Raw genomic sequence first — 12,197 nt, 5'->3', positions numbered from 1 at the left:
TCTGACAATGCCACCTTCCACAGTGGGACATCAGAAATGTCCAACATTTTCCTCAGCCAAGGATTCCTCATCACTGTGGTTGTCAGGGCCTTGGGCCATGTCTGAACCATTCCTGCACTTTGGCCCTCACCCTCTCGCAACACCAATAGGGTACCCCAGTCCTCACCTTCCACCCCAGCAGCATCTACATCCAAAGGATCATAAGCAAACATTTCTGCCACCTCTAGCAGGATGCCACCATCAGACACATATTTCCATCCACTCCTATGTCAGCCTTCCACTGGGACCATTCCCTCTGGGACACCCTGGTCCGCTCCTTCACCACGCCCAAGACCTCCCCCCACACCATGGCACCTTCCCATGCAATCGCAGAAGGTGTAACACCCGCCTGTTTACTTCATTCCTCCTCACTATCCAAGGCCACAGACGCACCTTCCAGGTGAAGCAGCAATGTACCTGCACTACACTCAATCTAATCTACTGTATTCACTGCTCACAATGTGGTCTCCTTTACACTGGGGAGATGAAATGTAGACTCGGCGACCGCTTTGCAGAACACCTATGCTCTTTCGGTTGCCTGCTACTTTAACACACCACCGTGTCATCTGGCCAATATTTCTATATCAGGAACCAAAACAGAAATTGCTGGAACAATTCTGAGGAAGAGTTATTCAACCAGAAAAGTTAACACTGATTTCTCCCCACAGCTGCTACCAGACCTGCTGAGCCTTACCAGCAATTTCTGTTTTTGTTTCTGATTTACAGCATCCGTGGTTCTTTCGGTTTTTATTTCTGTTTCAAGCCTGCTCAGCACAATCTGGCAGAACAGCATGTCATTTTCCACTTGGAGACTGTGCAGCCTTCAAGACTCAATGTAGAGTTCAATAATTTTACGGCGTGAATACCGCTTTCCATGTCCTTTACCCACCTCCACACATCAAGCCCCACCATGACATGAGCTGCTTTCATCACAGCCAACCCATTTTCACTCACTAATGGTCCCTATTATCAGCACTTTTTCCCCCCAGCTCACCATTATCTATCCCTTTTGCCTGCCCAATTGCTCTTCTCTCCCTCTAGGCTCTATCAACCACTTATCATTTATTCCTTTTCCTAGCTACAATCTGTTCTGAAGTTACTGGACCTAAAACATTGACTCAGCCTTCTCTTCACAGATGATGCCAGACCTGCTGAGTTTTTCCAGCAATTTCTGTTTTTGTTTCAGCTTTAGACCAGATTTCTCAACCAACTACAGAAGAAGGCAACCGAAAGGGAGGTCATGGAGGAGGGCTTCTCCACTGAGTCAGTATGGGTGGAAGTCAGAACAGGAAAGGAGCAGTCACTTTATTGGGAGTTTTCTATAGACCTCCCAATAGCAACAGAGACACTGAGGAACAGTTTGGGAGACAGATTTTGGAAAGGTGCAGAAGTAATAGGGTTGTTGTCATGGGCAACTTCAACTTCCCTAACATAGACTGGAACCTCCCAAGTGCAAATAGTTTGAATGGAGCAGCTTTTGTCAGATGTGTCCAGGAAGAATTTCTGATATGTAGATAGGCCAACTAGAGGGGTGGCCATATTGGATTTGGTGCTTGGAAATGAACCAGGCCAGGTGTCAGATCTCTCGGTGGGAGAGCATTTTGGTGATAGTGATCACAACTCCCTGACCTTTACTATAGTCATGGAGAGGGATAGGAGCAGATGGTATGGGAAAGTATTTAATTGGGAGAGGGGGAATTACAATGCTATAAGGCAAGAACTACGGAGCACCAATTGGGATCAGATGTTCTCAGGGAAATGCACGACAGAAATGTGGAGGTTGCTTCGGGAGCAGTTGCTACAGGTACTGGATAGGTTTGTCCCACTGAGGCAAGGAAAGGAAGGTAAGGTAAAGGAACCTTGGATGACAAGACATATTGAACACCTAGCCAAGAGGAAGAAGGAAGCTTACTTAAGGTTGAGGAAGCAAGGATCGGACAGGGCTCTAGAGGTCTACAAGGTAGCCAGGAAGGAACTGAAGAATGGACTGAGGAGAGCTAGAAGGGGGTATGAGAAAACCTTGGCAGGTAGGATCAAGGAAAACCCCAAGGCTTTCTATACTTATGTGAGGAACAAGGGGATGGCCAGAGTGAGGATAGGGCCAATCAGTTGTGTGCAGAGTCGGAGGAGGTAGGGGAGGTCCTTAATAAATACTTTGCTTCAGTATTCACCAGTGAGAGAGACCTTGACATTTGTGAGGACAGCATGAAACAGACAGATATGCTCGAACAGGTTGTTGTTAGGAAGGAGGAGTGCTAGAAATCTTGAAAAATATGAGGATTGGTAAGTCCCCTGGGCCAGACGGGATATACCCAAAGTTGCTATGGGAAGCGAAGGAGGAGATTGCTGCCCCTTCGACAATGATCTTTGTGTCCTCACTGTCCACTGGAGTGGTCCCAGAAGATTGGAGGGTGGCAAATGTCATTCTCTTGTTCAAGAAAGGGAATAAGGATAATCCTGGAAATTACAGACCAGTCAGTCTTACTTCTGTGGTGGGCAAATTATTGGAGAGGATTCTGAGAGATAGTATTTATAATTATTTGGAAAAGCACAGTTTGATTAGAAATAGTCAGCATGGCTTTGTGAGGGGCAGGTCATGCCTCACAAGCCTTATTGAATTCTTTTGAGGGTGTGACAAAACACATCGATGAAGGTAGAGCAGTGTATATGGTGTATATGGATTTTAGCAAGGCATTCGATAAGGTTCCACATGGTAGGCTCATTCAGAAAGTAAGGAGGCATGGGATTCAGGGAAATTTCACTGTCTGGATACAAAACTGGCTGTCCAATAGAAGACAGAGGGTAGTAGTAGATGGAAAGTATTCAGCTTGGAGCTTGGTGACCAGTGGTGTTCCTCAGGGATCTGTTCTGGAACCTCTGCTCTTTGTGATCTTTATAAATGACTTGGATGAGGAAGTGGAGGGGTGGGTTAGTAAGTTTGCCGATGACACAAACGTTGGTGGACAGCGTGGAGGGCTGTTTAGGTTGCAACGGGACCTTGACAGGATGCAGAGCTGGGCAAAGAAGTGGCAGATGGAATTCATCCCAGAAAAGTGTGAAGTGATTCATTTTGGAAGGTTGAATTTGAATACAGAATACAGAGTTAATGGCAGGATTCTCGACAGTGTGGAGGAACAAGAGGGATCTTGCGGTCCACGTCCATTGATCCCTCAAAATTGCGACCCAAGTTGATAGGGTTGTAAAGAAGGCATTTGGTGTGTTAGATTTCGTTGGCAGGAGAATTAACTTTAAGAGCCGTGAGGTTATGCCGCTGCTCTGTAAAACTCTGGTTAGATCACACTTGGAATATTATGTTCAGTTCTGGTTGCCTCATTATAGGATAGATGTCGAAGTTTTAGAAAGGGTGCAGAGCAGATTTACCAGGATGCTGCCTGGACTGGAGGGCAGGTCTTATAAGGAAAGGTTGAGGGAGCTAGGGCTTTTCTCATTGGACGGAAGAAGGATGAGAGGTGACATGATAGAGGTGTACAGGATGATGAGAGGTATAGATAGAGTGGATAGTCAGAGACTTTTTCCCAGGGCGGAAACGACTATTATGAGGGGGCATAATTTTATAGTTATTGGAGGAAGGTATAGGGGAAATGTCAGAGGTAGGTTCTTCACACAGAGAGTGGTAGGTGTGTGGAATGCGCTGCCAGCAGTGTTAGTGGAGTCAGATACTTTAGAGACTTTTAAGCAACTCTTGGATAGGCACATGGATGATATTAAAATGTAGGGTATGCAGGGTAGATTGATCTTTGTAGGATAATAGGTCGGCACAATATCGTGGACCGAAAGGCCTGTACTGTGTTGTACTGTTCTATGTTCTATGCATGTTCTTGGTGGTGAGGAATATTCCAGCCCAGCAAATGAGATGATCTCCCATTGATGCTGCATGCTCTAACACATCTATTGGTAGAGTTTGTCAGCCTTGGTAAGTTGCCATTGAAAGGGCACTGCCAAAGATTTTCAATTCTCCTCTCCTTTATTCCCTTACTCATCCATTAGTCCTTTATAAAATAATATCAGTAATATGTATTTCCATTTATCCTATGCCACAGACAGGGAGCTGCATTTGAACTGTGCATGTTTCAATTAAATGGCAAAAGACACAACTTCCCCTTTTCGCTTCAGCTCTCTATTGAGAGTGCAGGATTAATTTAAGCACTGTGTTGTGCTTAAGCGCATGTGGTCACACTTTTTTTTATATATAACATTAGAAAAATGGCACAAAGACATGGAACAAACCCATGGATTGACTCATTCTCTAGACGTATGGATGAAGAACTGGGAAATGAAGACAGGTGGACATTAAATTTCAATTATAAACTTGAAAACGACTTAAATGAATCGCAGAGAAAAGAAGGTTGGAAAATATATATAACATCATCATTTGGCAGGTAAGGGATTATTTTTTGAAGATCAAGTATACAACAGGGATACCAGAATCCTTTCTATGTAAAACAGATACTTACCCCAGTTACTACTTGAAAATGAGCAATTAAAGGTCAATTAAGGTACAATAAAATTACAATAAATTGAATTACAGAGCATCCACTCACAAACTTGTGTTTATTAGAGCCTCGAAATCATCAAGAAGGCCCCTATCCAACACAGTTTTGCCTATAAACACATTTTATGTCAAAAAAAAGTGACACTATAAATATGTGAAAAATTTATTTTTTTTTTCAATCTGCTTACTATTTATAATTGCTGGATCTTGCACAGTAAAAGGAACTGAAAAATGTTGGGAGATACCTGAAAGAAAACGCACTAATCCTTTTCTGCTTGGCATCTGTCTTTGGATGAGTGTGATACAGACTACCATGTCATCAATGCAGTCAAACATGCTTTCTGTACTTCTATGCAGCAGTGCAAATCCTGGAGAACCTTTGCAATTTCAGCTACGGAAACAGGTGAGAAAGCAGCCAGGCATTCATCAGATCTTTCAGCTCTACTTGCAGGATTTAGCATAGAGATATTCTCCTTGTCCGTGTGGATTGAGATGAGTGAGTATTGGTCGTGTCTTTTTGTAGCCAGTTCCTGTTCATCTCATCTCAATCCACATGGACAAGGAGAACCACGACTTCGACTGGGACAATGCCAAGATCCTGGGACAGGCTAGGCAGAGACAAGCATGAGAATTCCTGGAAGCATGGCACTCCACGAAGCATGCTATTAATAAACACATTGAACTCGACCCCATATACGTTCCACTACGGAGGAAACCCGGAAGTGAGGCAATCCATCGCAACGGACCCCAGAGTTTAAAAACCAGGCGGGAAAACACACCGACGCTTCATCAGAGGCTGCACTGAGGATGTTACCAAGCACAGTAGCGAAACGTCTGCGGAACAACAAACCAGCTCGGCGAGCCAACCAACCTCAACACCCACAACCCGAGCTACAGATCTACTCCAAAACCTTATAGACTGGATAGGTTGGGACTTTTTTCACAGGAGTGAAAGAGGTTGACCTTGTAGAGTTTTACAAAATCATGAGGAGCATAGGTAAGGTGCAAAGCAACGGTCTTTTCCTTGGAGTGGGGTAGTTCAAAACTAGGGGGCATATTTTTAAGGTGAGAGGAGAAAGCTTAAAAAGGACATGACAGACAACTTTTTTACATATGGATTGGTTCATGTGTGGAATAAACCACCAGAGGAAGTGGTGGATGCAGGTACAGTTACAACATTTAAAAGACATTTGGATAAGTGCATGAATAGGAAGGGGTCCAAGGGATTCGGGCCAAACACAGGCAAGTGGGACTAGTTTAGATGGGGAACATGACATGTTCCCATGGGCATAGACTAGTTGGACCAAAGGGTCTGTTTCCATGCTGATTGACTCTCTGACTCTATGATTATGACCACAATATAGGAAGGATAGGGAGGCTTTGGAGAGGTCCAAAGCAGGTTCATCAGAATAATATTACCTAGGTCGTACAATATTAGCTACAAGGAGAGGTTATACAAACTTCTATTATTTTTGTTACAGCGTTGGATGCTGAGAGGCGACCTGATAGAAGTATATAAAATTATGACAGGCACGGATCGGTTGGATAGTCGGAGTCTTTTTCCCAGAGTGGAAATGTCAATTACTAGGGGGCATAGGTCTAAGGTGAGAGGGGGAAAGTTTAAAGGACATTTGTGGGGAAAGTTTTTTTTAAAACACAGAGGCTGGTGGGTGACTGGAACATGTCGCCAGGGGAGCTGGTAGAAGCAAATACAATAGCAACATCTAACAGGCACTTAGACAGATACACGAACAGACAGGGAACAGACAGGGAATAGAGGATACAGACCACGTGCAGGTAGATGTGATTAGTTTAGAATGGCACCATGTTAGAACAGACACGGTGGGCCAAAGGGCCTATTCCTGTGCTGAACTGTTCTGTGTTCTGTAAATACTATGGTTGGGGAAGGAAAAAAAAACAAAAGATTAGTGGGGCACAATTCTGGTACCAGTCCAGATTACGGGTGTTTATAAGATGTTTCCATCAGTTCCCTTCTAGTTCCTTGGAACCCATTGAGGAGGACACAAGGTTGTGAACATACTACTGCTCAACTTTTCATTCACTGGTCGAGGATTTACCCTTTTCAGTACATTTGAAAGTGTTTATCCCCTTTTTCATTTCAAGAAGGGAATTTGCAGAGTGAGTAGCTGTTTCGAGTGTTCATTTACTTCTCCATGTAGCGAAAGGATGAGGGAGAGAGAGACATTTTCTCCTTCACAGGTTGGATTTTGCTGGTTTATTGGCCAAATACAAACTGTTGCCACTGACCCAGGAGCCAATCAAGAAGTTGCTACTATGCTGAACACACATACAACAGGCCCTGATGCAAATTCTGTCTCTGGGCAAAACTGCCTTGAACACATACCCATGGAGCTGAGGGGTCTGGCCTCCTCCAGGTCAACTCCAGGAATAAGGTCAACTTTAGAACATGCAATGATTCTAGTAACTCCTAATCTTTTTAAAAAAACAACACTGTTACATCTTCTACATAGTCTCTTGGCTTCAAGCTGTATCTTTTCCAATTTTTATATCCACCTCCAAAAATTAAAAGTGGTTATTACATGAGCAGTGTTCTCTTTGAAACGTAACATTTCGAGCACACACAGTTCTAAATGTGTTGCTAGGTGGCAACATTCAATTTTACCCAGCAATGGGGCAGGATCTTATTGCAAGGTTTTCAATAGATCTCTCAAGACAGATCAGGGGTCACTGGAGAGAAGTTGAAAGATTACTTGAAGGGACTAAAAGTCAGTAAAGTATGAAGGAGATAGAGACTCAATGTTACGGAGTATAGTTGCTACCTGTACTGTTGAACTCTTCAGGTTTTGTGTAGTTGGAGTGCTCAAGAAAGTCCTAAAGCAGTTGAATAACACTGTGCACTATGTGCTCAGAAGTCCTAGAAGTAATGAATAGCTGGCAGACAATACAGTCCATTTTAAGAGTGTGGCACTTAGCTGGGAAGGCAGCTGAACTATAGATTCTGTCTCAGGTTCCTTAGTGAGGAGTAGGGAGGCAAGAGCAGTTGGATGGCTCTAAGTTGTTAGAACAAATTCAGGACTAACTTCCAGAATTAGAAGGCAGCTGAGAGTCAGAATCTGGGCTCAGAAGAATCCCTAGGAAGCTGAGAAAGTGGGAAGGTCACTGACTTTATCTTAGGGAAAGGTGTGAGATGCTTAGAAGGAGCCTGCATGGATTAATACTTCGGTACAACTGAGAAAGTGGGTGTTGAAAGACTCACAAGTTGTATTTACTTCAAACAACTGAACAAATTTAGGGCTCAGAGAAAAATACAGGAAAGTTTTAGCTTGGCGAAGCTAGCTGTCAGTGAAAGCCTGGAGTTAGGCCTGCGAATGAATACTGGAGTGCAGTTTTGGAATCCAAGGGTGCATGAACTCTTGAAAGGAGGGTGATCAACCAGAACAAGGGCAGTTGGCGAGGCAGTCTATGTCAGAGCAGCTCTTAAGAAGGAGTTTCAAGGTCATATTACCAAAAATGAAGAATTGTAATTCCTTGTGAAGTTTAATGAGATCTGATGATCCATTGAATCATTAACATCTGGGGAGAATTGCTGAGAAATTTATGGAATCTATCTTGATCACATTTGCTTTTTAATATTAACTGTTCAATTATAATATTTTGTCCATATTTCCCACATGTTAATTTTGGGTGTCAGAAATAAGTCGTAGATACATTGTGGATTGCATTAGTGTTTCAATGTATATCATAAAGGATTGGTAGCTGTTAAATACTGTGAAATTTTGTGGCTTCATTTTTTTTTAGTAAGTCCCCTGGATCTCACCTTCATCCACTTTAAGGTATAAAGGTTTACTGATCCCTAGCCAGATTGCAACATAATTTAGTAATCTCACCCAGTATCATAACAGATTGGGATCTTAACACTCAGCAGTGATATTGTTGTCACTCGTTCTTTGATTCTAATGAAAGGGGCTTCTTGTTTTGTGCCCCAACAACACTACACATCTTTAGCAGTGAGATTGCATGGAGATTCACACTCTGATGGTAAATTAGGCACAAACTTTAACTAGTTAATGATTTCAACAAATTGTTGCATTGCTTTCACATCTGTTGGTCACAGTATCTCTGCTACAGCTCTCAACTTGTCAATATCTGGGTAAAGTATTTTTGCTGCATCTTAAATTACATATTTTTGTGTTTAGTTTGAGATTCATCTAGTGAGTTCTCTTTCCCAGTCACACTGATTGTGATTGTGATCTATGAAAGTATTTTACATTGGGTCTCTATATTCATAGCAATTGTGTGGAAACTGAAAACCGAAAGAGCTATGGATGCTGGAAATCAGAAACAAAAGCAGAAATTGCTGGAAAAGCTCATCAGATCTGTGGAGAGAAATCAGAGTTAACATTTCGGGTTCAATGACCCTTCCTCAGAACTGATAGTCGCCAGGAAAAAGTTGGTTTTTATGCAGACAATAGGGGAGGGGGTAAGGAGTAAAATGTCTGGCCACCATCTGTGTCTCAGGCATGCTGCAATGTTCCAGTGCAGCTCAGCATAAACTGGAAGAATAGCACCTCATTTTCCACTCATGAACTTTACAGCTTTCTGGACTCAATATCGAGTTCAACAATTTTAGGGCTCAAGGCACCTTTTCCCATGTCCTTAACCCAACTCCCACACACCAGGCCTTGTTATCACATGCTATTACACACAACCCATTGTTGGCTACTAATTATCCCCATCAGTAGCTATTCATTCTCCCAGGCTGATCATTAGCCACCCTTTATCTGTTCAACTGTTCTTCTCTTTCTTTGGGCTCTTTCCCCACTCCCCCCACCCTGTGCAGCTGTGACCTTTTCCTTCATCAGTAATGCAACTCCCCCACCCCTTTAACATCTCCCTCTATAGTTCCTGAAACATCTAAACCCCGGAACATTGAGCTGCCAGTCCTGCCCTTCTCTTAACTAAGTTACTATCATGGCTATAACATCATAGTTCCATGTACTAATCCAGGTTCTAAATTGGGCTGTCTTACCTGTTATACTCATTGCATCAAGTAAATACACTTTAGCCAATCCTACCATGTTCATTGACATTTCTGCCTGGTGTTCCTGTTAGACTTACTTGACTGGAAGGCAACCTTCTGCTCTGATTGCCATCCCCCTGCCTCCCTCTAAGGAACAGGGCTTCTGACCTTACTAAAGTAGGTAGAGGACATGCAGGAAATTATTGCTGAACCCTAGCATCACTTCAACCAAGCCCATAGGTAGATTCTAAAGGTCTTACAATACTCCTAAATGGCTCACTGGCGGTCAAAAGCTGCTGAGGTGGCATTCACAGGAAGACAAGGGATGTCTTTCAACAAATAATCAAAAACAATTCAAATGAGTTATTTCAGTCGAAGACAGCTTTCTCCCTCTGATAATTTCAAAGCGACCTTTCAGGCATACTGTAGCATTTTCTACTGGGACACTGAATGCCATGCCTGGTGCATGACATCTCAGTGCTTACCCCTGCCATTGATAAATCGTTGGCAACTTTGCTTCCCATCTGCTAATTAACCAGCTTGCACATGATTGCACTGGAATGGGGGTCAGAATGGGAGACCTTTTGCTATTTGCTTCTACCTCCATGACCCTATTGCATCATGTTAAATTCTAGCCAAGGCATGTATTAAGTTAACATATTGTTGATTCTAGTGTACACAAAAATATCCCTCATTATCAAGTCATCATCATAACAGAATACTAATTTCTGAGATATCGCTCAAAATTATTCTTTTAGTGATTATGCTACATTGGTATAATAGAAAAGAGCTAGCACACATTCTCTTGCAGTTTCTTCATTGTCTTGACATTTAACTGGCCCTGTTTAACTGTGACGAACTTCATCATCCAGGATATACGTCTAAATATTAATTTGTTTATATGAGCAGTCTACAGGATAAGGTATGGTGATGTTTTTGGCAGTTCTGCTTAGTAACAAAATCACGACATAATTGAAGTAAATTTACACCCCAACGGTTAAGAATTTACATTACAAAAACTACCTAGATACACTCAAACAATGTCAATTCAATGTGTGGAATTTCAACCTTCTATAGCATTAACCAGTCTCTTCTCGTTTTCGATAGGTTCAATTGTTCTTGTTCAAACTCATGGACCTCAGCACACGTCGTTATTTTGTTTCATTACAGACTAAGAGACAGGCGAGGATTAGTACTGCTGCGTCTATTCCGACAGCAATGCCGAGACTGCTACAACCCTTATCAGCATAAACCAACCATCAGACAAAAGGAAATGCAGAAAGTATTTGATCGATTTATTTTAAAAATCCGTAAAAATTGCTACATGGAAACAGTAACTCTGACTGAAAGGAAGTTACAATATCGCAAGACTAAACCCCATCAGACATCATTGTGTGAGGCCTGTGCATTGGGCATGTGTTGTTTCTCAGATTGATGTGGCTGTCTGAGTTACATCTGGAGTAGAGCTTCCACTTTTGATGAAACAGATAAATTGTGACCAAGAAGGAAGTATTTGAGCATCACAAAAAATAAAACCTTCTTAGAGCTAGCACAATCATGAAAGAAGATAATTGTGTATTTTATTTTAATTAAACACTGCTGTTTCACATATTCGAGAGGTGGTAATTTTGTTATTATTTTCTATTGTTACTACTTACTAAGCTGAAAATAGGTTAATTACCAAAAATGAGCATTTAATTTATAAGTGCACCTGAGCACAAGCTGAAAAATGTAATAAGTTTATTTGGTGTACACTTGTTAGCTTCTTAGTGAGTTCCATTTTTTTATGTGCTTGTGTGTTTAAGAAAATGTGTGCAATCTCCTGAACCAGCGCAGTCATTGGAATCAAGTAATTTTGAACTGAATCTTAAACTGGTATAGAAAAGCATGGAAAATAGAAGGGCCGGGTCGTTTTGGACATGGTTCACTTACATGGGATTATAAGAAACAGAAGCACAAGTAGGCCATTTAGCCCAACAAAATCTGCCCCACCATTCAATAAAATCATGGTTGACCTGATTATTGCCGAACTCCACTTTCCTACTGGCCTCCAACACCTTTGAATAATTTGTCAATCAGAAACCTGTCTAACTGGAATAAATTCACTGCCCCAGTGTCCACTGCTCTCTGTGGAAGAAAATCACAAAGACTAACAACTCCTAGAGAAGGAATTCCTCCTTATGTCATCTTAAATGAGAAGCCCCTTATTTTTAATCTGTGCCTCCTTGCTCTAGATTCCCCCGTGAAAGGAATCATTTTTCCAGCATTTATTCTGTCACTTCTCTTCAGAATCTTATATTTCATATGATCACTTCTCACTCTTCCAAACTCCATCGAATATGAGCCCAACCTGAAAACCTTTCCTCTTAAGACAACCTCTTTAACCCAGGAATGCAGCCAGTATCTTCATTAAGGTCAGCAGTAGAATACACAAAAATATTTCTCCCATTGCTTGTTTCTCACACTGCAGAATGGGTCCCATGATCTACACATCATCCATCAACATGATTTTTTTGCTATTGGTTTATGGAATGTAGAGTTCACCAGCTAGACCAGCACTTTTTGTCCATCCCTAATTACATTGGAGAAAGTGGTGTCAAACTGCCTTCTTGAACCACTACAGTCTTTGGGGTGTTGGGACAC

General features: G+C 42.1%; 1 protein-coding gene across 2 annotated transcripts; it reads left to right on the top strand.

Annotated features, from left to right (window-relative positions):
• The first annotated feature begins 4,263 nt into the window (after positions 1 to 4,263).
• Positions 4,264 to 11,165, top strand: LOC109922995 (receptor-transporting protein 3-like). 2 transcript variants are annotated; one of them, XM_048604405.1, is made up of 2 exons: positions 4,264 to 4,439; positions 10,725 to 11,165. In XM_048604405.1, exons 1-2 carry the CDS (start codon positions 4,264 to 4,266, stop codon positions 10,987 to 10,989), a joined length of 441 nt encoding a protein of 146 aa, XP_048460362.1. In that variant the 3' UTR covers positions 10,990 to 11,165. The 2 variants fall into 2 exon arrangements, with proteins under 2 accessions (XP_048460362.1, XP_048460361.1); XM_048604404.1 differs by having other exon boundaries at positions 10,662 to 11,165.
• The last annotated feature ends 1,032 nt before the right edge of the window (positions 11,166 to 12,197 follow it).

Source organism: Rhincodon typus, chromosome 13 (assembly GCF_021869965.1).
Source record: "Rhincodon typus isolate 14 chromosome 13, sRhiTyp1.1, whole genome shotgun sequence".
In the NCBI taxonomy this organism is placed as follows: Eukaryota; Metazoa; Chordata; class Chondrichthyes; order Orectolobiformes; family Rhincodontidae; genus Rhincodon; species Rhincodon typus.
Note: the sequence above shows the minus strand (reverse complement) of the source record. Positions and strands in the feature narration are given on the sequence as shown.